At 40.7% G+C, this 23,632-nt stretch overlaps 2 protein-coding genes across 11 annotated transcripts in view; one reads left to right on the top strand and one right to left on the bottom strand.

Annotated features, from left to right (window-relative positions):
* Positions 1-834: 834 nt before the first annotated feature.
* Positions 835-2,207, bottom strand: LOC308069020 (UDP-glucuronosyltransferase 1A8-like). The gene has a single exon (XM_080400698.1). The coding sequence runs from the start codon at positions 2,204-2,206 to the stop codon at positions 1,292-1,294; it is 915 nt and encodes a 304-aa protein (XP_080256824.1). The 5' UTR covers position 2,207; the 3' UTR covers positions 835-1,291.
* Positions 2,208-4,361: 2,154 nt separating this feature from the next.
* Positions 4,362-23,632, top strand: part of USP40 (ubiquitin specific peptidase 40) — a 38,503-nt gene continuing 19,232 nt past the window's right edge. For 5 of the 10 annotated variants that reach the window (XR_013930235.1, XM_080400668.1, XM_080400665.1 and 2 more), the window contains exons 1-15: positions 4,362-5,039; positions 7,679-7,895; positions 8,435-8,502; positions 9,506-9,619; positions 10,215-10,379; positions 10,915-11,061; positions 15,264-15,407; positions 16,344-16,472; positions 16,988-17,086; positions 17,434-17,541; positions 19,225-19,546; positions 20,058-20,139; positions 21,168-21,339; positions 22,127-22,211; positions 23,357-23,427. Coding sequence is in view for 9 of the 10 variants with exons in the window: in XM_080400668.1 (XP_080256794.1) it covers positions 4,449-5,039; positions 7,679-7,895; positions 8,435-8,502; positions 9,506-9,619; positions 10,215-10,379; positions 10,915-11,061; positions 15,264-15,407; positions 16,344-16,472; positions 16,988-17,086; positions 17,434-17,541; positions 19,225-19,546; positions 20,058-20,139; positions 21,168-21,339; positions 22,127-22,211; positions 23,357-23,427 (2,514 nt within the window). In the remaining variant the exon portion in view is untranslated. Of the gene's footprint in view, positions 5,040-5,430; positions 5,526-7,651; positions 7,896-8,434; positions 8,503-9,505; positions 9,620-10,214; positions 10,380-10,914; positions 11,062-15,263; positions 15,408-16,343; positions 16,473-16,987; positions 17,087-17,433; positions 17,542-19,224; positions 19,547-20,057; positions 20,140-21,167; positions 21,340-22,126; positions 22,212-23,356; positions 23,428-23,632 lie in introns of those variants that run through there. The other 5 variants (XM_080400669.1, XM_080400670.1, XM_080400667.1 and 2 more) reach the window with 5 other exon arrangements.

Genomic DNA, 23,632 nt, shown 5'->3' with positions numbered 1-23,632 from the left:
AACCCAGAGCTCACCACTGTGTATAGATAGATATTTTTTTTTCTCCTATATGACTTCGCATTTATTTACACTCTCCTGCATAATTGCCTTGTTCCTGGGCAGTGCTAAAAGTGAAATAGGAGAAAATCCTCTGCTGTCTGTAGAAAACATAGCTAGAAAAGGTGGACTGAAGATAGGAGGAATACACAAGGTTTTTCCAGATTTGGAATGTGGGTTTTCCATCAAATGACAACTATCGATTGATGTAGGGTAGATGGCTCTACCCCTGTAGCAAGCTTATGAACTGCAGCTCCAAGACCTTCAAGATACAGAAGCAAACACTTACTTCATGCAACCAGCAAGAACTGGCCTCTTAAATCTCAAGCTACAAAGTGCCAATCTCTTAAGCCTAGCATGAGAGAATGCCTTATTTATAGTATCATTCTAATTTGTAATATTATTCTTTATTTGCCTTATTCTTTATTAAATTTACTGGACTCTGCATAAGCCTTTCAGTTAAAGAGTATAACAGAAATCCGAAAGAGGAAAGAAAAAACCCTTCAACTCAAAGATATGGCACTGCAATTTTGCAGTGGTACCATCACATCTCTGCACAACTGTAGTACAATGACCACAATTCAGAAGTGAGGGAGTAATTTAATAGGAAAGAGATTTGTGTTCTACTTTGTGACTGGAAAGAAATGTCTAGTGCTATCAATTGATTTAGAGACTATATGGTAACTATCAAAATAGATTTGAATTTCTAGATTAGCTTTAAAATTGCCACAGAACAATTCCAGTGAAAGCAGATGTCAAGAAATAGGTATAAAAACTTATCTGAGTTTTGTATAGGTTAATTCTTCCCATTTCCTTATCACATTTATGTTTCACCATGATCTACAAACAGAAATAACTTAACATAAACAGCCAGTTTGGAAACCATATGTCATGAAAACACAACCAAAGCAAATTAACTGACTTTGCTGAGCCTAGAGTTAGAACAAAAGATGACTCTCGGAACATGTTTTTTGGGGCTTTGGTCAGGTGAAAAAAATGTGTCAGACTCCATGAAAATGAAATCAAAACTGAGCGTGGTTGGTGTATAATAATGTGCATTCACTGAGGACAATAATGTGTAGCTAGCTGATGAAGTCCATTTTTTTTTTTTTTGGACTTGCCAGATAATCCTAATGAATTCAAGTAAGTCATCTGCCTCCATCAAGGTAGTATGATTTCAGCCTGTGGAAAAGAACTGTCAAAACCTGTTTGTATTAAATCATTACCAGAAATAATAATAAAAAAATCAATAGCTCTAAACTTCCAGAAATGATGTAATTGCACTTAATTGGAAAATGTACAATTTGGAGGAAAAAGAACATACCTTGGACAGTGGTTTCCTCCGAGCACAGTTTATACCTCCAACAAAGACCATATTGGGCATCACTGGTCTGACATACTCAACCACAAAGTCAAATCTCAGAAGCCAAACAGAAGCAGAGCTCAGGAGGTCTAGCAGGGATACATCTCTCTGAAGAACTTCAGAGGAAAACTCTACTGCATCTTCGTAGAAACCATTACAGTACACAAGCTCCAGGAGGGCAAGCAACGCGTTTTCCACTCTCTGGAAAAAAGTCATGCGGTCCGAGTAGGAGGTAAATGTTCTCGGGATGTAGGAGAGAGGGCCTGGGCACTGCGGTGCTTTATACTGTAAGCTGCAAGGAAATCCTCTCACAAAGAACACAGATGGAAGAGAAAAATAATTAGCAACTGTTGCTCCACACAAAACAATGGGGTCTGTTAGGACAGCATCAAAGCCACTTTGATTCAAGTACTGCAGGGTCTCCTTGCTGCTGAACAGGTCCTTGCACTGAACAAAGAGCTTACGGAAAATATGCGTTAAGCTGTTGTATATTGCTAGAGTGTTCAGTGGGAAAGGCAGGTCCTTCAGGTGAGCGGCAACGTACTCATGAAAGGCATTATCCAGCTCTTCTAATGTGTAGGACACTGGGTATGTTTTCACCACGTATGCATCTGTCGTTCTCATATGCCAGCTTGCTTCTGGTATAACCACCACCACTTCATGTCCTCTCTCAATGAGCTTTTCAACCACTTGCTGCATGCTAAGCCAGTGGCTTCCAGCCATGGGCACCACCAGGATTTTCCCTCCATCTGAGAGGCCAGGAAGGAGGAGGATAAAAATTGAGGCGCAGCAAAGCCGCAAAGTCATGTTCCTGTGGTCAAAGTACAGACTGTGGAAGAGTCTTTTCCTTCAGGCTGTAGCTTGAAAATGCTTTTGAGGGAAGCTGATTGGTTTATCTGAGGAGTTGTGCTGCTTTGTCAAAATATTCTAGTTAATGATTCACTGCCTTGGATTGTGAGTGGTTTGAGTTTTTTTTCTCATTATTTGTAAAGCCAAATGGGGTGACCCTTTCTTGTGCTGAGTCGTTGGAGTTCCTCAGTGTTCAACAGAGAATAACCTCCTCGACTTGCTAGTCAGATTTCTTAGGACTTGATCATTGATGTGTCCTGTCCTACACCTTGGCCAGGACCAAGGAAGGCAAGTCTGGTGTAAGCAGCTCCAACACCGCAGTAACATATGAAAAGAGCCTCAACAAATTTCACTGTGGTTGGAGACATGGATGTTCCAATAATTTCTCTGAGGACAGGAGACCCTCAGGATAAGGGGAAAGGGCAGATAAGCCAGCTCTTATAAGCCAGCAGGAATCTCCACAGTCTACAATGACACCAAGAAGAGACACTGAGAAAGGCTGACCTGGCAGCTGAGGCAGAGATCTGTGAAGCTGAAGCCCAGTTTCAGAGCAGTAATGTGGCTGTTTCACAGCCTACGACACAGCCCTCAGGCAGCCGAAAAAGCCTCATCACTTGCCTGTATGTCAAGTAGAGGCTGGACACAAGACCTGTACTACATGTCTTTTAATGACTCCTGCTCCCCGTATGCCTTGGGCTGTTCAGTAGATTCAGGTGTGAGCCCAGGTATTGGACCTGACTTGGCTAGCAGGCAGCTTCAGCGCAAGGGTGGGTTTGCAAGAGTCTTCAGCCTCACAGCATTGTTTTTGATGTATGCATACTGAAATGATTAGATGCCTAAATAGCACCGTGATGTGACAAAATAATGCAACCTAAGATATTTAGAGCCATATAACCTGTGTCCCTCAAGCACACAACTTCTTTTCTCTCCCTTCCATACAATAGTCAATGCAACACAATTAACTTTGTATTGTTTTCTTCATGTCTTCCTATCAGCCTTTTTATTTCTTTTTCCTGTTTTACCATTGTCTGTAACTTTTTTTTTTCTTTGTGCAGAGAACCTGCTGGAAAAAGTGGCAGGGAGCAGTTTTCTCTCATGATAACTTTGCAGAAAACAAAATATTTGAACTTCAGAGTCGGGAGAGAAGCTGTGAGGTAAAAATGAAAAAAAATACTCTTAAAATCTTTTATGTTATTATAAACTGTAAGGAAAAAAAGATGAATAATAACTAAAACATATTATCTCTGGATTTATATAAAGTGCATTTAAAAATGATTGTTGGGAAGGGAAGTTTAGCAAACAGAATTCTCTCACAAAAAGGTTAATATATATATTTTTGTAATGGCACCCCTCCTATTTACTGAAGAGGGGTAAGCAGAGACCTGGTAGGGACATGTTCTGCTCTCCCCTACCTTCTGCAGCAGGACAAATTTGCCACACAAACCTCAGAGCACTCTTAATGGGAAAGGAGTGGGTGCAAAGGCAAGCTCAGGATGGGTGAAGTTAATCAGTACCTTAGTGGCGTTTTTGGGTGTTTGAGAGTTTGCCAGAGTTCCTCAGTAGGCCTGGTTATCTGGCAAGGGTTTCTAGATGAGTTGAACTTTGCTGGGTTCAAGGGAGTGCAAGATATATTGCTTACTTCTCACATGTGGTCACCTGCTCAAGAGGACAGTGCGAACTTTGAATTTGGGTAAGAAGCCGCATGCCTGGCTGGGGGTTGAACAGACAACCCCAAGGGAGACGGGCTGTACTGGAAGGCCACAGTGGGAATGACTGATGTGTCAGCACAACTGTTGCCGTTGGTTCTGTGGCCTTGCTGTTACAATGCGATTGACCACAGCAAAGCACAGTGAGACTCAACACTGGAAGCAAGCAAGGTGCCAGCTGGGTAGTTGTAGGTTTGGTGGCAGCATTAGGAAGGCAGATGCAAACACCCGCTTGTTTCCAAGCAGGAACTGAGCTTCTCTGATTACTGGCCAGGCTCATCTGTATTTGTGATCCCAACAGCAGTACGAGCCCTGGCTTGTGCTTGATGGGGCCATGCGACGCCTAGGAGGGAGCTGGACCAGGAGCGGTGGAAGGAGAAGCAGCCTCAGCCTCTTGCACTACAAAGCCGGTCCATTAAGCTTCATCCCCGGCTATGTTTTTCAGAAGGCTTCAGCAGGGCCTGTCCCTGGTGGCGGCGTGAGAGGTTTGGGTGATGGCAGAGCTGTGCTGTCCCCCCCCCCCCGCCAGGCCCACGGCCCAGCAGAGGCTGCGCCTCCTCCTAGGCCCTCAGGCTGGCCATGCAGCGCAGGCCGCGGGGTCTCCACGGCAACCCTTACCCTCGCCCCCAGTAGGCTGCCTCCCACGATGCACCGCGGCTGGCAGGAAACTACAACCCCCAGAAGGCCTTGCGGGCAGCACTACGGCTCCCAGCAGGCTGTGCGCGCTCGCCCGCCCCGGGGCCGCCTTGCCGCCCGGTCTATTGATTCGTATCGGCGTCCGTGCCCTGCGGGTCCCTCCCGCCCCTTGCAAGAGGTGGACCTCTCTCTGTGGAGCGAGGGGCCGCCCGTGTTCTCGGGTTGGCCAGGTGCGGGAAGTCCCGGAGCCGCGGGGATCTTTAGGTCCCAGCGTGCTTTGCGCGCTGCCACAACAAATATGGCGGCGGCCGCGGGGCCGTGGCGGTAGGGGCCGGACCGGGTTCGGGTGCTGGCTCCGAGCGGTGAGTGGGGCTCAGCGGGGACGAGGGGCCGTGCATCGCTGGCTGCGGGCGGCAGGCCTGGGTCACCGGTCCTTGTCTTCGGTACCGGTGAGACCGCGTCTGAAGACTGGGCCCGGCTCCGCGGGGGCTCCGGGGCTGGAGCATATGGGAGGCAGAGAGAGGCAGGGGCAGCCGGCGGAGGTCAGCGGGGTGGAGACCGTGCTGCTGTGGTTTTTGCAGGGGGTGCGCTGCAGTAGGATGAGCGGTGCCAGACCCAAGTCACAGCATGGGCGGTTCCCATCAGAGCTAGGGAATGGAGGGGAGTGCCTTCGAGGCGCTTTGGGATCTCCTTGCACGGAGTTATTCCGGATTTGGCAGGGCAAGGCCCAACTAAGTGATGCACTCTAAATTGGCCCAGCTTTGTGAGGCTGTTGGGCCAGAGGCATTATCCAGAGATTTGTTCTAATCTATATTACTGTATGATTTTTTTTTTTTTAAGAGGAGGCTCCTAACAGCAGTGCTTTGAGGATCCAGAAATAAGGAGCGAGGGAGGATTTGGCACTGTCCTGGTGAACTGCTTCTCTGGAGTGGTGGGTGGGTACAGCAGACTGTCATACAGTGAGGTGGTTGCTGTCTCCTAGATATGCACCTTTCTTATGGTGAACAAATCTATTAGGAGCAAGCTTTGTGCTCTGGGATTAGGAAAATAGGAAGGGTCATAATCTTTGTGTGGCTAAATGCTAAGTGCAGCAGGCCTAACTGGAAAAGTGGATGAAGGCTGCAAAGCAGTTTGGAAAGAGTGCTAAACCTAATAATTATGTCTTGAAGCATGTGGGGTGGGACCTTTACAGACTTGGGTTTTTATAGGCAGTCAAAGCATAAGAGCTGCATTCAGAGCAGAAAAACCTAATGCAAAGAAATCAAAATTATTTCTTTCCCATCTATGTTCATTAAGAAGTATTTCCATCCATCTTATTTTGTGGGGATTTATATGGGGATACCTGTTGTATGAAATGCTGAAGAAGCATTATAGAACAAGCAGAGTGAACTCCGCCATACTGCTTCATAGTCTCAGCTCTGAGCATAGCCTTTTGCCTAAAAACTGCTCTACTGTGGGAAGGACTGAAATAGGCTTAATGTAATGCTATTTTATAAAAAGACTTGTAGGAAACTCCTGATGAACTACAAGTTGGTTGAATAGAGAGCTACGAAGTATGTTCGGCTATTCAGAAGGTATTCAACAAGGTTTGACTGAAAGCTCTTAACGAAATTAAGCTGACACAGGAGAAGAAAGTTGTTGCTTAATTAAATAATTAGCTAAAAGATAGTAAACAGAAGATCAGCTGTCATAGAGGGGAGGTACTTTGTGTTTTTGCTGGGGCCTGTGTTTAGCATATCATAAACTCTCGGAAATAAATAGTGGGTGCTGAAGTGATTAATTTTTCTTGTGAAATCGGCGGATTTATTGCAGTAAAGACAAGTGCCATCAGTGAAGCTTTATAAAACCTTTATGTTGATAGGCAGCTGAAATGAAGCAAAAGCAGGTAATGGTCATTGTAGGTGAGTCCAGAGAGGTGTAGCGTGGGGCAGAGATGATCACAGCTTTGCAGTTATATATATTCACATGTGTATTTCTGTAAAGTGTGTATATAGTGGTGGGGTTTGAAGTAAGCATACAGGAGTGAGACCTTGGGGTAATAATAAACATTGCTTTTAAAAAAAGTAGTTTAGTGCTCAGCAGCTCTTACAAAAAGAGAACAAACCAGAGCAGCATTATTTAGCTATAGGTGGCCATGGTTTGTGCACATCTTGAACATTGTACGCAGATGTGGTCCTTTGATCTCAGAAACAAGTAACGGAGAAGTTTGAGGGGGTAAGGGCAGTTAGATAAGGATAATCAAAAAAAGGGGACAAGTTTGGTTGTAGGAATGAATACGTCTTTGTGGAAGCTTTTGTCTGGAAGAGATACCTGAGTGGAGTATGATAAATATCTGTAAAATTGCATGCAGACTGAGGGTAAAGAGGGGAGTGATTATTCGCTGCTTCAGTATGAGTTACAATACTATAAAGTAGCTCACTGCTAATGCAAGAGCTACAGCATACCAAATGAACTTACGGGGTGACAAGTACAAAAAAAAAAAAATGGGAGTTATCTTTGGGAGTCCTGGTACATGCTAAGAGGTCACAAGGCTTCCAAAAAAAGAAGAAAAAAATTCTGTAAGAAGACTTAGTTGATGTTGAGTTTCTGGCTCAAACCTGGAAGCAAAGATAATATTTATTCTTGACTCATACTACACTTTTCCCATCTGAACCGGCCAATACCAGAGACAGGTTACTTGCGCACATGGATTTGTTGAGAGACGGTGCAGGGATTTTGATGAGTTTGAGAGGCCTTATGTACCTTTCAGGCAGGAAACTGTCCAACTTGAACACTAGTTAATTATGGATGTTTAGAAGGACCTATTTATTTTTCTGTACGCTCATGCAAAATTGAAATGTGATATATTTGATTTTAGTTAAAAGTCTAGTCAGACCTGTGCTAACATAAATGCTTTTTTGTTACTTAATGTATGTTTTTGTATGGATCTGACATAAGTTTTTAGAGTGAACAGAGTAAGATGAAGAAAGTTACAACAAATTCTTCAGTCAGGGCTGAAAGGTTTATCTTGGAGGATTAGAGGTGGGTGGATTAAATTGCATTTTTTTTTTTTTTTTTTTAGTGAATAGATGATTTTATATTTTTAAAGGACTGGTTTGCCTTCACAATGTTTGGAGACTTATTTGAAGAGGATTTTTCCTTTATTTCAAACAATCATTGTGGAAAAGGGAAGAAATCAAAGCCCAGAGATTCTGAGCCTCCAGCTCCCAGGGATTTCACCAACCTAAGTGGTATCAAAAATCAGGGTGGGACCTGCTACCTCAATTCCCTTCTGCAGACATTGCTTTTCACACCTGAATTTAGAGGTAATGTGTTCAAAATCTTCTTAAAATGATGTTGGAGTTGATATTTTACAGTGACTTGCATTTCTAGGTTTTTTTTATTAAAGAAACACCACAAATACAGATAGTTTTCGGGAACAGTTCCTTTGGTTCACTTAGAATAAGTTACCACAGAAAACTCGGAGCTGTTGGTATATAAAATTATTATCCTCACTTCTGCACAAAATGTAAGAAAAGCAACATTTACAATTCTTACAGGTGGATAGTTACAGTTTACTTAAATGAGAGGTTACTGCTTGCTGTACAGTATCATTTTTTTAATGGAACTGCTACAATTCCTGAAGAAATATTTTGCCATCTGAACACCTTCACGCTTACTTCTGCTTTATTGTAATAGCTTGAACCAGTTGCAAGGATGAATGATATTCAGAAATGTTGTGCAATGTCTTTGTTTGCCAGAAAGAATAGCATCATAGAGCTTGACAGTTAAAATCTTTAAAGGTAAGTCTTTGGAGAGGGAATATTGTCCTCTTTTAAATAGGCATTTTTCTTTACAATTTCAGAGGCACTGTTCTCTCTAGGACCTGAAGAACTTGGGACTCTGGATGATAGCAGTAAACCAGATGCAAAGGTATTCAAAATTTTCTTGTCTTGAGTCACAGCTGAGTGTTGATTTGGAAGGATGTAATTTCAAATCACATGAAACTTCTTATGAGAATGCATGAAAGCCTAAGTTTGATACTGAAAGGCAGTTTGGCTGGCCAATTACTTGATTTTTCACACAGTTGTAAGTTTTCAGTGCCATAAGCTTTTGCTTCAGAAGTAAGATACTGAGCCTGTTTCTGCCAAAATTGATAGCAGAGATCATTTTGTCAAGGGGAGCAGGAGCAATCCCAAATTCTGTACAGTCCTTTTTTTAGGTATTGTTTTTTTTCTCTTCTGTAACTTAAGCTACAGTGCTATGACTTTATTTGTCTCCAGAAGAAAAGTAATGTGTGCAGTCTAGATGACTGCTCTCTGAGGGTTTAGCAGCCCACCCATGCACAAGATGGTGTGGGACTGCAATTTAATATTTGTTTAAAAATATTAAAAATGTTAAAAGTGCTTATGAAGTTGGCTAGATAATTTCACCTTTTAGTTCTTGGGTTAAAATGAAACAACTGGTTGCTTAGAAAAGTTTTTCTTCCTAAGTCCAAGATAAATATAGGTAGCTAATCAAGCTTGTTGACACTAACCATATGCCTTCCAACCAGCCACCAAACCCTTTACTGGAGCAAGGATTAATAGCACATGTTAATTCTGTCTGTCATGATGTTTTGTAGCTGGGGTTTTAGGGTTTAGTGTTATGAGAAATAGCAGAGGAAGTTCTCCTTTTTTACTCTGGTGATGGCTATGGTTTTGCTGTGTCACAAAATGTATGTTCTGTGACTATTTGGCTGAGTAACATGAGGCACTGTACATTTTTGGGAACGAAGTCTGACTGATGTTTTGGTGTGAATTGAGTAATGTGTTATGAAATCCATAGGCAGCAGTGGTTTATTAAAAGTTTTGTACTAAATTATTTTCCTTTTTTATTTAAATTATAGGTTTGAAGACTCTTTCTGATCTGATGGTGTTTTTTTTTTTTTTCCTAGGTTCGAATAATTCCATTACAACTTCAACGGTTATTTGCTCAGCTTCTGCTCTTGGACCAGCAGGCTGCATCTACAACAGACCTTACTGAGAGCTTCGGGTGGAACAGCCATGAGGTACAAATTGCCATCAGTGACACCATCATTAATAAACTTTTTCCAAAATGGAGAACATTTTTTTTTAACTCTGACACTGTAAGAAATAATTAAAGCTGTGGAAACAGCACTGAATTGGGTCAATGATTGTTGTATGCTCTTGTGTCTCTGCAGAAGTATGTGGCAGTTGTTTACACCAAGCAACAAAATAAAATTGTTCTGTTAGATACAATTTCAGTAGCTTTTCCTTTTATTTTTACAGGAACATTTTCTGAACAGTAACTGGGGTTCTTGCCCTCAAATACTTAGATTACCAAAAGTGAAGTTTTAGAATTTAGTCTAAATCTACCCAAGTGAAAATGGTCTTGTGTGTTATAGTTTATGTACTTGTGGGTACTTAGAGAACATAACTAAATTAAGAATAGTAAATAATAATAAAGGTAGTATTCTACTAGCTTTTTACTTTTTTTTGCTATTTCACTACTCAAGGTAGTAAATATGTGGGTAGTCATTGAGGCAGCTGTCTTTGTCACACTTAATATATGTTGTTTTTAAGCAATAAGCAAAGCAGATGGCACTATTTTATTTTTTCAAGTTTGTTTTTTTATTCATGCAGGAAATGAGGCAGCATGATGTGCAGGAATTAAATCGGATTCTGTTCAGTGCTTTGGAAACTTCTCTTGTGGGCACTTCAGGTCATGACCTTATTAATCGATTGTACCATGGGATTGTCGTCAACCAGATTGTTTGTAAAGAATGCAAGAATGTCAGTGAGAGACAGGTAAAGCCAGGTGATTTTCCAGGATAGGTTTGTTTAGTGTGTTGAAGATGCTTTAGATGTGCTTTCTTTTTTTTAAACTCCAAAAATAATGACATCTTTTTTCTGTGTCACTGGTGGCCTTGTTGAATCTAGGTAGTGTGTGTTGATTAGGCCACTGCAGACTTGAAAACATGAAAATTATGCATGACTTTAAGTCTTGGCTGGCATTTTCTAAGCCACCTACATCAGGCTGTGACTCAGGGGTAAAAAAAACAAGTGTTGCATCGTCTGAGTTGGCAAGTGTTGCCTTTAGTAGATGTGGTTAGCAGAGTGCTGCAGGGAGGTAGCAACAGTAAAACATTATATTTAGTCTTTTATGCTCTTTGTAATTTAAAAAAAAGTTTGTTTTTTTTTAAATTTTCTGTGCATATATGGGGGTTTTTCCCCATAAGCATGAATGCTTAACATCTGCTGTGGTGAATGGGATGAATGTCTTTCTGATGTACCATGAACTTAACGCTTACTACCTTATTTTTTTTGTTGTACTTCTGCATAGGAAGATTTCTTAGACTTAACAGTGGCAGTAAAAGGTGTTGCTGGCTTGGAGGAAGCCCTGTGGAATATGTATGTAGAAGAAGAGTACTTTGAAAATGAGAACTTGTATCGATGTGGAGCCTGTGATAAACTTGTTGAAGCTTCAAAGGTATAAAGCATCGGTGATTCTCTGTGTTCAGTTTGGTAACAGTTGGGATCTTTGTTTACATTGCTGTGTCTGCCCTCTAACTCTGAAATAAAATCTGTGTCTTTAATCAGGCAGTATATGTAAAAGAGGATGCTGGAATTTGACCTGTGTGTTTTTTTTTAAATCTCAGCAATGTCAAGGAAAGCTCATGTGACTCATTTCTTGACTTGAATGTTGTTGCGGTCTTTAATCTAGCCAGTGGTGAATGGGATGGTGTGTAGCTTCAAGCTTCATTCACACACTACTAGTGCATCTGGCTTTGGGCATTTCATAGTATAGGCTAAGATAAGCTAGAGCAGGGGTCCTCAAACTATGGCCTGCGGGCCAGATACGGTCCCCCAGGGTCCTTAATCCTGCCCCTGGTATTTACAGAACCCCCCCAGCCCCTGCCAGGGGTTCAGGGGGGGAAACCAAGCAGTTGCAGATGGCTTCCTGCCACTTCATGTGCATGCCGGCCCCCTGTTTAAAAAGTTAGAGGACCCCTGAGCTAGAGCATAAAATCCCCAACCAAACAGGTCCATGTCATGAAGAAAACCATGGAGAACCCACGTGGGACAGAAAAACATTGAACAACTGATGCTCTGCACAGGGACATGGGATCTGTTGATCCTGGTGTTGCATTGTTTCCCTGATGCTGAACAGGTTCTTGCAGTGATAAATTTTTACCACCTTAGTAGGTGTTTTCAGTATGTTCTGTAGTGCTAGAGCCTTCATATTAGGAGTAAGAATGTATTCATGCAAGAAGCCATCTAGCTCTTCTAATGTGTAGGACACTGGGTATATTTTCACCACGTATGCATCTGTCGTTCTCATATGCCAGCTTGCTTCTGGTATAACCACCACCACTTCATGTCCTCTCTCAATGAGCTTTTCAACCACTTGCTGCATGCTAAGCCAGTGGCTTCCAGCCATGGGCACCACCAGGATTTTCCCTCCATCTGAGAGGCCAGAAGGGAGGAGGATAAAAACTGAGGCGCAGCAAAGCCGCAAAGTCATGTTCCTGTGGTCAAAGTACAGACTGTGGAAGAGTCTTTTCCTTCAGGCTGTAGCTTGAAAATGCTTTTGAGGGAAGCTGATTGGTTTATCTGAGGAGTTGTGCTGCTTTGTCATAATCTTCTAGTGAACAGTTTACTGCTTTGATCTGTGCTCAGCTATGGTTAAGAACTGCTGGGTTTGGGTTGTTTTTCTTGAAAAATACTTGTAAAGCCAAATGGGGTGACCCTTTCCTGTGCTGAGTCATCAAAGCTCTGATGTGTGGAGAACTGCTGACGTTAAGCCTGTGGTATTTATTGAGAATGGTCCCCAGGAGCTTAAGGTCATCCAGACTGTAATACTCCTTTCTCTGCCTGGTTCCCTGCCTTCACCTCTTGGCACCCTGGGAAGGCTTCAAATGCTTGACACTTGATGTTGGTATCCTCCAGAGGAGTTGCATGTGTGACCCCAAGTGATTTGTTAAATGGTAGCGTGGCTGTTAATACTGGTCACTGTCTGTATGCCAGTGCAACCCTGTGCTGACAGCTTGTCCCTGTTTGTTTTGTTTACAACAGTTTGGACCGTTTTCCCCAACATAGTAATTGAATTTAAGACTCTTTGTGTCTTGTCATCTGTCCCCGTAGCCAGAGCCAGGGAAGGACAGCCCAGTGAGAGTTTTATGGGAGTTGTAGGTCTTTGAATTGCATTTTTCCAGAATGATAAAAAGTGGTGTTTGGTTTTCTTCTGTACCAATTTTGCATGTTGTGATTTTTTTTTTTTTTTTGTATAAAAAGTTGCTCCTTTTTCCTGTTGTTCCCACTATTTTTTGTAAAAGGGAAGCAGACAAAGACCGTTAATGCACTCTGCCTTTGACGTATTTTGCCTCTTTCACATCAGCGAAGCTCTTTGGCCTACTGCATGACTCTTCTGCAGCAGGATAAGTGCATTCCAAACCTTGCAGCACTCTTAATGTGGAAGGTAATAGTTGCAAAGGCAAGCTGAGGACAGCTAAAATTAATCAGTGGCTTGAGAGTTCAAAGGCATGTGCCAATGCCTCATGGGTCTTGGTTGTAAGCACTTATTTGAGTTAAAATTTTGCTGAGTTCAACAGAGTGTGAGACAACAGTTGCTTACCTCTTAAATATGCTCATCCATGCAAGAATACAGTGGGAACTTGGGTAAGAAGTAGCATAGCTGGGGGTGGAGGGTTGTGAACGGAGACCCTCAAGAGAGAGGGGCTGTGCTGGAAGGCTGTAGCAGGAAGGAGGAACTTTGTGTCAGCACCACTGCTGCCTGTGGCTCTGTGGCCCTGCCAGCACGATGTGTATGATCACAGCAGACTATAGTGTGAGTCAACACTGGCAGCAAGTGTGGTGCCAGCTGAGTCACTCCAGCCTTGGTGGCAACATTAAGAAGGCAGCCGCCTAACAATGTGACCGCCTGCCCACGCTAGCCTGTTTCAAAAACAAGATGGCCCATACCTACCCACTCCATTCCTTCTCTGTGGGTCTTTGGGTATTATTCTTCCCCCTTTTTTTTTGTTGGCCTCTAGAGAGAGTAGTAGTTGAAGAATCTCATGTTCTAAAACTTTATCAAATTTTAATGGTACAGTTGGATTCTCACCCTTAACTTGGAAGAACGTGAAAATAGTCTTCATAACTGATGCAAATGGATTACCTAATTCAGGGTGTTTCTTAAACCATGTCATGTTCCTGGGAGTCCTTCTGTTATGGCTTTGCAAATGGAGTGTTGGATGGAGAGGCATTGGAAAGGCTCAGAAGTGTGTCTGTTGAATCTACAGCTCAATTCAGAGGTGATACAAGATGGTTGGTTTTGCTTCATAGTAGGGTTCCCGATGGGTTCACGCACCAAGTTGTTCAATCTTGATTAATATTCTTCCTTACTAAAATGGATTATGTTGTTTTTCCTGCCTTGAAGGTCCCCTCCTGTATAAACGAGGAGACTTTAACTCTTGCTTGGTTGTTCTGTGGCTGGCTGTAGGGTCTTCCAGGATACACCTACCCCATGCCACTCAAATGGCACAGCATCATGCTCGTTTACTGTAGCCCACAGATCTTGGTCACAGCCCTTTTCTTCAAGCAGCCTGGCAGATTTTAAGCAAGGTGCCATTGTGGTATATTCTGGTGACATTTTTCAGACCATTTTCTCCATTTGGAGGCAGCCCGACAGTCACTCAGCAACAGTCTGCAAAATACACTGTGGGAGTAATCTGTTTTTCTGGACAACATACACCTGTCAGAACTAGTTACAATGTTACAGATAGTATAATTTCTGATTTCTGCATTTGAAAACACTGTGCCTGTATGGGCCCTAACCTATACTTGGGGTCACACAACCCTAGAGAACTGGAAGGCTCCTCAAAGGTCGTTGGAATAAACCTCAGGTGATGTACAAATACTGTGTTTGGAGGAGATGGTCGGGATGGGGCCAGAAGAGTAGTAGCCCCAGCCTCAGCAGGGCTTTTCCTAACAGCAAAAGCAAGCGTGTAGACTACATTTATAGTTTGAGCTTCATTTGTAGCTGTTGGTGGGGTTTTTTTGGGTGGCTTTGGTGCCTGCGCCAGATGCTGAGCACCCTATTGTTGTTCGTCTGGGAATGGTGAAGCTACCATGAAGCTTTGTCACCTTTCTGCAGCGCCTGCTGTTCAGCAGCAGCAATTGAGCATTTATATTTTTTCTCTGGGCTCCCAGGGTCTGTGTTGGGACTGTTGGTGGCAGGTGCTGTGCAAGGGGACAGGAGCAAAATTGCTGGGAAGATGCTGTATAGTCTTGACTTTATATGTAAACACAGGGGGTTTGAAGCAGGTGCTTCTTAGTATGAAATTCAAGAAAATCCTCTGTCAAAGAATGTGGGCTGTGGAAATGTAATTTATTACTGGCTACAATTTCAGCAATGTCCTTCATTTTCTATAGCGGGGTAAATTGTGGGACTGGTGATCTCTGTTCAGGGAAGATGTAGGGCTTAACAGAAGGGAAGGATCTTGATTGCTTTTTGGATGTGTAGTTGGTAGGGAAAATGAGAATTAAGGAAGAAGTTTTAAAAATGGAGACACTGGTCATGTCTGCCTCGTTGTAACGAAGCTTTGTTGGAAAATAAGTTGACCGTAGCAAGGTGGAAACACTATTCTGTTATAATGGTTGTGCTTACAGTTTTTTTAAATCATTTTACAGTCTGCTAAACTGCGGAAGTTGCCGCCCTTTCTCACTATTTCTCTTCTGAGATTTAACTTTGATTTTGAGAAGTGTGAACGGTACAAGGAAACAAGCTGCTATACATTCCCCATCCAGATAAATCTGAGGCCTTTTTGTGAGCAGGTTTGTACTGTTGAATTTGTTAAATTTTCTATGTAATCAGCAGAGAACAGATATCTCAAGGACAAGTTATCTTTTATTTTGCATTTTGTCAGGGAAAGGTATTCAAGAAACATAGCGTGTTCTCCTCTGTCCCTAAATCCAAATTTCTGGAATTCCAGTTTGTTTCCACTTTTAACTGAGTGGGAAATACCTCGTAGCTACATGGGGGTAGAAGGTGTAATAATTATGTAAAACTTAATCTGATGGCTCCTTTAAAGGAAGATTATCACCTGGAAACTAAAATTTATATTTGTATTGTCATTGTCTGATAACATAATTTATAAATTTAGCTGTATATGTTTTATGTGCCTGTAGTTATTTAATTTTTCTTAGGAATCTGTCTTTGTATTCACGTATATGTATATTGATTGTAAACTGAGCTAAACCATTGCTTGATGACAATTTTTGATCTTTAAAATATATAAAGAATACATTTAATAGAGGTACTGTTACTGAAAAAGACATTTTTCTTATTGAAATGTTGCAAAGTAAACTTCAAAATTTCTCAGTGTTTGCATTTGAAGCAGCTTTTTTCAGTTGGTTTATGTATATAAATGTGTTGCTTGTTTGTTCTCTAGTCTTTTAAACGAAATAAACCTGGTTATGAACGGTTTGAGCTGTTCTATTATTCGCATCAATATTTCATTATTTTAATTTTTGAGTTTCCAGTATTGTTCAGAATCACGCTGAAAAGGTGGCTTAAAAGCCCATGCGTTGGTCCATGGTTTGTGTTGGTCTGTACCTTGTGTTCCCCAGCCCTGAAAACCATTTCAATCTCTGCATGTGCAAATGCTCACTGAGAAGTATCTGAAGCTAAGCTGATGGGGTAAAACTGTCCTTGTGTGAAAGATTTACTGATATATGTTATTGTTACTATTATTGTTTTTCTTTTCAAAGACTGAAATGGATGATTCAGAGTACATGTATGAGCTCTTCTCTGTTATTATACATAAAGGTGGCTGCTATGGAGGACACTATCATGTTTATATCAGAGATGTGGATGAATTAGGAAACTGGCAATTACAAGTAAGTCCTAAAGGTGTTTCTTCCTTGCTTGATATATCTCATTTTTCATAAAAGTGCTGAGAACTAGTGGATGAAAATGTACATCTAAACCAATTAATATTTTAGTGGGGTGTTTGGACTCTTACACAGTGGAAAAAGAGAGTTCTCAATGAGGTGTGATCTCTAGGAAGATTTTGTAGCAAATTTTAGCTTTCTGATCTGTTGAACTATCTCACATTACTGGGTTCACTTTTTCTTTCCCAAATGAATTAATACCTTTGGTCAAGACTAGCACAGTCATTTTAGTGAATAACTCTGGCTGTTTGTAAATAATGCAAACGCCTTTTTTGGGTTTTTTTTGTTTTTAAAAGGATATTCTGTACGACAATATACGGTCTGTAGCAGGTGGTAGAGGCAGCTAATCAGAACTTTCTTCACACTTCTAAATTATGCATGCTAATGTTGGTACAGACTATAAACAAAACCTACTAGTTGTGTGTGAAACAGTATTTGTGAGTCTTATTTTTCTTACACAGGAAGAGGACAGACTGATTGAAGATAAGCCTTTAAGAGAAACTGAAAATGCTGAAGAAATAGAAAATCCATTGGCAGTCTTAAAAGGGATTTTTTCAGAGGTATGGTATGTAAGGAGTTTATTGCTTTGATTTTGATATCAGGGAACACAGAAAAAGGGTTTGGTCTATGCAAGGGTGGGCAGGTTTAAGTGTACAGAACTCTTCTAGACTTACTGTGAAGCATATAAAACTTCTAATTTAACTGACTGTAATACTAATAGTGGCTCTTCATACCAAAAAGGGCCCCTTTTGAGTATTTAAGTTGCATACTGAAGCTGTTACAAAAGGTGATGTTACATTGGATTATTAACAAACAAGAATGATTTGAACGCTTCAGAATTGGCTTCGTTGTGTTGATCCCTTGACTTTTGCAGCCTTCATTATTCCAGTTTTTAATTTATCTGTAGGAAGAATCTAAACAAATTCCCGTGGATCAATTGGGGCAGAGATTATTAGAGAAAAAAGGGGTGTCCTGGAATAAGAAATACCGAAAACAATATGGAGCATTACGAAAGGTAATATGCATGTATGTTAGTTTGGTTTTTCTACTGATAACTTTACATGTATATTCCTACTGAATAGTCATTATTAGGATGGTAATTGAAAATACTGGCCCTTGGACTAGCAAGACGCAATATGTGTAAGAGAGGTTTGTAAGATAAATTAGTAGACTAGGGAGCATGAACAAGATTCTCAAGGGATTGTCTGCCTGAAAGCTTGTATCTTTTTTCTCTATCTATATGGTTGACCTATAAAAAAATTAATCTTACCTACTGAACCTTGTATCTGCGGATGAAGCTGCAACAGCACTACTATCACTTGAACATGAAAGCGGTGATGAGAATTAGAGGAAATACAGTACCTCTTCACAATCATAACAGAAATGAAGCTTTGAAAATGTGTGCCACTTTTCAGTTGATTAGGGCATGTCCATAAAATGAATACTTCCACTAAAATTTTGTTTGTCCTATTGTTCACTGTATCTAATGCTTTAAGGAAAATACTTTAGCATTTGCGTTACAAATATGTGGAAGAATCAGTGTTTTGACTGTTTCTTGTATCGAGCTAACAATGCAGTTTTCATAATAGTTAATTAAATGTACTTGTGAAATCTGGATGTGAGTCTTCTGTGGAGGTAGATGCTTTGACTTTGACAGAGAAGGGATAGAAACAAGTTGCGAGCAACCCAATATTAACCATTGCAAAGTTTGAGTGCTATTGTAAATATTACTAAAGCAGACTTTTCACAAGTGCTGTATCTATACCAAAAGCAGTTGATCAGTGCAGGACTTGCTTTATTGAAATAAATGTAAATTGTTTTATGATTTTTGAAGTAGCAAATGAGTTTTTTACATTATGATTAAAACAAATTCATATTTTTGAGGGTTTGTTTGGGGCTTTTTTTCAGGGGGTGGGCTGTTTTTTCTAGTTTTGTGGGGAGTTTGGAGCTTGGTTGTTGTCCACACATGCTCCGCATCCCTGAAGAGCCACGATTTTGTTATGTAAATTGGACACAAAGCTTGTTTGAAGTATGCAGATAACGTGAAAGGAGAGGACGTAGATAAACTATGTGAAATTGAGTGAGTAGGTGTCAAGTTCTTCAGATGACACATCAGGCAGCGTTAATTTGGGTGAGATACAGTTCAGCAGACCAGCTTGAGTTTGAGATCCCTCTCTGGTAAATACAGAAGGGAGGACTTCTGCAGGGACTAGGGAGCAGAAAGTACTGATGTCGGAGGGCTAGATCAGTTGGGATGGTACTGTGTGTCTGATAAAGCAGAGGTTTTTGATTGCCTGTAGTGTCACTCCCTGTGCTGCCTTTCCAGGGAGAGTATGCGCTTGTAAGAAGTGTTTTGAAATGATTTCAGTGTCTCAAGCAATCCTTGAAATTCAAAAGTTAGTCTGATTTAGTACTTCGTGATGCATCTATGCTAAACAATTCTTCTGCCATTTCTTGCGTGTTAGTTTGAAGTTACGTAAGAAACAAAGCCAGCAACAGTATATAAAAGATCAGACAGGTAAGGTGGTAGAAAGAGACTACATTTTTCTGTCTAAAATACATTGAGGAAGCATCACAAAACCAAGTTTGAGGCGCTGGGGTTTGTGTATCAATTTGATGATGTATCATGTGAAGTAGCTAGTGCAGGCTGCTGTATTTAAAACTGGGTATCTTCATCTTGTTCTTGCTTTCCTTTTAGTATTTGCAGAATCATCCTCAGATATTTCATTTCAGTCCTGACGAAAATAAGGTTGGTCTGAAGGAAAAACAGAAGCTCCTGTTTATGTCAGATTCTCAAGGACAAGATCTCCAAAGCCGCATTCAGAAGAATGATGTCCAGTGGAAAGCAGAAAAAAAACCTACAAGGCTAAGGGACAGTTCTGCTGGTCACCATTGGTTTGATCTGAATGATTCAAAAGTCCAGCCGATCAAGGAGAAGGATATTGAGAAACAGTTTCAGGGTAAAGAGAGTGCCTACATGCTGTTTTATCGAAAATCTCAGTTAAAAAGACCACCTGAAGGTACACAAAACTCATCTTGGTTTTCTGGGGGCTTCCTTCATTGGCAGTTTGTTTTCTGGAGGGCAAAGGCTGTTGGGCCTTTCTGTCCTTTCAAGAACTGAAGATACAGTTTTCTTTCTAGTGATCATTTGAAAAAAGGGTTAACTGAAGATACAAAGAGGTTACCTCCGAGGAGGTAGTGACCAGTTAACTGATCATAGCTGACACTAACTTTTTTTCTAGTATGCTTCACAAATACTAGCAGAACATCTACTGAAACAAATACAAGTTACTAATGGCATTCATGTATCAGTTTCCCTTATGGAAAGATTGATGGGAAGAAGTAAAAGCACTTGTTTATTCTTTATATCAGCTTGTAGTTTAATTTTCTCTATTACAAAAGGATGCAACATTACTGCTCTGAATTTTCAATGCTTACCGTACTGTAATGTCTCATCTTGATCACTTTTCTTGTTTGCCAAAACACATTTTAAGCAGCTGAGGCCAAACTAGCCTATATTATTTGTTGCAGCACGAGGAAATCCAAGGTACCAAATTCCTGAACACCTTCTGAATGAAATGAATGCTGCTAATACTGAGCTGCAAAAAAAGAGGTATATTAATGTAACTGTACCAATCTCTTAAACAGCATTCTTAATCTGCAGATCTCCGAAGTGATTTAAAATGAAAGAAACTCATTGAGTAGAGCCAGATACTAAAATGATTCAATGTCATAGAGATTAATCGAGGAATACAACTTGTATGTCCATATTCTGCCTTCTACTGGTTCCCCGCTTCCCTGTTAGCGGCATAACTAGGTGTTCTGCAGAATTTCAAGGGAAACGTAGAGTTTTAAATTGTACCATTTTTGTGTGAAAATTCAGTGCCATTCTGGAAGGAGAATGGAATACCTTCTCTTAATTATGTTTATAGAGGGAGTTCTCAGTTGGGAGAAGGGGGAGTGACTTGCTTTACTGTGAAACAACAGATAAATGGTATCCTTTGCCAGAAACATGGAGGAAAGAGCTAGTGGTATTCAGGTTGGTTGAAACTTTTCCTTCTGTTGAGGAACATACAGAACTGCTGATATGCCTGAATCGCAGTTAAGTTACCAAAATACAGACACACACGAGACACCCAGTCTTGTGTGGTATTTCTGTACTGTGTAAATTTCATTCCTTTATCTTTTTTCAAAGGCATACTTGCTGCTACATTTAGCTAATAGAACTGAATACAGGTATAAAGGAGGAAGGCATGGCTGTGTCTGTCCTGTCTCAGTTTCCCTGCAGTTTTTTCTGTCTCTGCATTTCAGTGGAGTACTGATCTGGAACACAGTCTGAAAATCTAAAGTCTCTACATCACCAAAGATGAAGTTTGTGTTTAGAAAGTCAGAAGCAAGGTGTAGAAACATGGCACTTGGTGTTATAGTACTTATGTGGAGCATATCTGTACTAGCTCTGCATTGTGCAACGTGTAAATCACTGTCATCTTTGCGTACTCCTTGATGGAGCAGGGAATGTGATGGTGAATTTAGCCACGAGGGTATCTGTTCCAGGACAACTGCACAGCCGCATCTCTGAGATAAGCTAGCCATTTGTCAGTGTTAAATTCATTGGTTTATTATTGTGTTATTTTTTCAAAGAGTGGAATGTGACTCGGCAAACAACGGCATTGATTTACATCTCCATTTGAGCTCATGTTACAAATTTCACAATGGGGCTTTGCATCCTTCACTTACTTGGAAAGAGAGTGTTGTGGATTTGACTATTGATAGAAGAAAAACACTGGGAGACCTTCGACAATCGGTATTCCAGGTATTTCCTATATTAAATGAACTCAAACACTTCATAACAAACATAACACTTACAAATTTATTTATGCCACGATTTTTATCTCAATGAGGAATTTTCAACAGTAAATGTCATTTTAGGGGGCTAAAAACTATACGGGTATACATAGAAGGAAACACTGGTTTCAGGTCTGTTCTCAAAGTATTGAAAAAGCCGTGTAACTTCAATTATGTAGACTGTAAAGTTCTCATAAGCTTATTATTTATATTTGGGCACCATGTACATGGATTGACGCTTTGCAGAACTCCAGGCTTGTTCTTAACATTCCAGTTTGTGACAGTTTTGTCTTTGTCTTTTCAAGGAGCTGGCTGGCCTTAAAAGGAAACAGGGTAGTTTAAGAAAAAAGAAAACTAATTAAAATGAACATTTAGCTTAACTATTGGATGTGGTATCTTTGCATTTATTCTCTGCTATGTTAAAGGAATGTGACAGTTTGTAAAATGCTTTTTCATAGATATCTAAGTGAAAGATGACTTAGTGTTTGCTTTTCCTGTACCTCACAATTGCTGGTTTGTGTCCAGCTGAAGCTATTTTTGACTATCTGTTGACTAGTCTGAAAGGCCAGATCCTAAATCCTTGACAGTTTCCTTCATTACTAGCCTTGTTGAAATAAATAGATGTGACTTCTTAAGTGTTACCAAGTGAGCTTGGTAGCCAGGCTGTAATAGCTTTCAGCAGAGTTATTGCTTGCTGGTGTTTTATATATTTTGGATTTTTTTGGTTTTGTTTTTTTTTTTCATTTTCCAAATAGATGTTGGAATCTTGGGAAGGAGACATGATTCTCAGTATTGCCAAGCCTTTACCAGCAGGATTGCATCTTTACCAGATACTTGATGGTAAGACTGCTACATATGAGGCTTCCATGTTATTTATATGTTGTATTTACTGCAGACACTGAGAATTTCGTAGGTAAAACATCTTGGAGACATGTATTACCAAACAGTCTTCAAACTCAAACTTCTATGCAAGTCCACTCCTGTTATTTAGGACACTCTTGTTAGTGAAATGAAGGGTGTTGAAACTTTTATATGTAATCTTTGTTGTGAAGTGCACTAAGACTGCAGATCTTAAGCAAGTTAAATACATTTGCTGACAAAAATATATTAGTCTGTATTTTGACCTGGATCTGCTTATGAATGTTTTCATAGTATTTACCTACTAGGTAGAGGAGAGGATGCAAGAGAGAAGCCAGGGTGACATCAAAGAAAAATGCAGGTTAGACTTAAGCTGAAGTAGGAATTTTGTAAAGGAAAATGCTTACATGGAGAATACGTTTGTATCTTAAAATCATGAATTCTGTCTCCAGCTTTGCATCGTTATGCAATTCTAAGTGTTGGTCTCCAAAAACCTATTCAGCTATTTTAAAATTTTATAGCCTTTGTGGCCTGTTTCAGAAAATGGGGTTTCTAACAGAACATAACCCAACTTCCCATGGCTGCTGACATGAGGATACAGAGGCACTCATAATTGCTGTAAATATTCTTCCACGTGCTAGTGCAGTTCTTTAAATGACAATGACTTTAAAAAAAAATCTGAATCTGATTTATGGTAGGAAGGCAAAAGAAACTGCAGCATGGGCATTAGTATTTCAGAGAATGGGCTTGGAATGTATGGTATGTAACTTGTTTATTAAATCCAACCTTTTTATTTTAGATCCGTTGATTCACTGCTAAACCTCATGTAGATACTCCTGACCAAGCAGCTTTGCCCAGTGGTAACTTGGGCCTTGGTTTGCATGGGAAAGGAAGTTGAAACCTTTGTGCCTTCTTTACTCAGAGTGCTGTTGGGGTGTGTACCCACTTGAGTTGCTCTTGCTACATGAGTGAACCCTAGCTTACCCACCATAAATGCTGACCACACAGCAGCTTTTGTAATGGTATGCTTGAGCCAGAGTAGAATGTGCCAACATATTTCAGTTTACCAGCTGACCTGCTTCTCTGTTTTGGTGTGAGCAAGAACTTGATGATATGCTCCTTTTTAGGAGATGAGCTGACCCTGGATGGTGTTGGGCTGGCTGATGGAACAGACATCTTTGTGTGGAATGGGAAAGAGGTAAAAGAACCCAATACCTTCTCTCCTTCTTAATTCTGAAGAGATAAGGCTTGATCTCCAGACATCTTTTTGGAAATGTCAGTCCGTTCTGCAGATGTGCTGCTGACACACCAATGTTGACTTTAGGGAGACCTCTTCAGCCTCATGTAGGATACTGTGTTTTGACAGCTTGTCAATATATTTTGAGTGATGTACAGTGTGCTGC

Source organism: Falco punctatus (assembly GCF_963210335.1).
Source record: "Falco punctatus genome assembly, chromosome: 8".
NCBI classification, from domain to species: Eukaryota; Metazoa; Chordata; class Aves; order Falconiformes; family Falconidae; genus Falco; species Falco punctatus.
The sequence above is the reverse complement of the archived record's forward strand: the minus strand, read 5'-3'. Positions and strand labels throughout refer to the sequence as shown.

What these genes read in the sequence shown, in the direction of transcription:
- LOC308069020 (XM_080400698.1), bottom strand. Translation starts at nt 2,206, where the DNA reads ATGACTTTGCGGCTTTGCTGCGCCTCAATTTTTATCCTCCTCCTTCCT.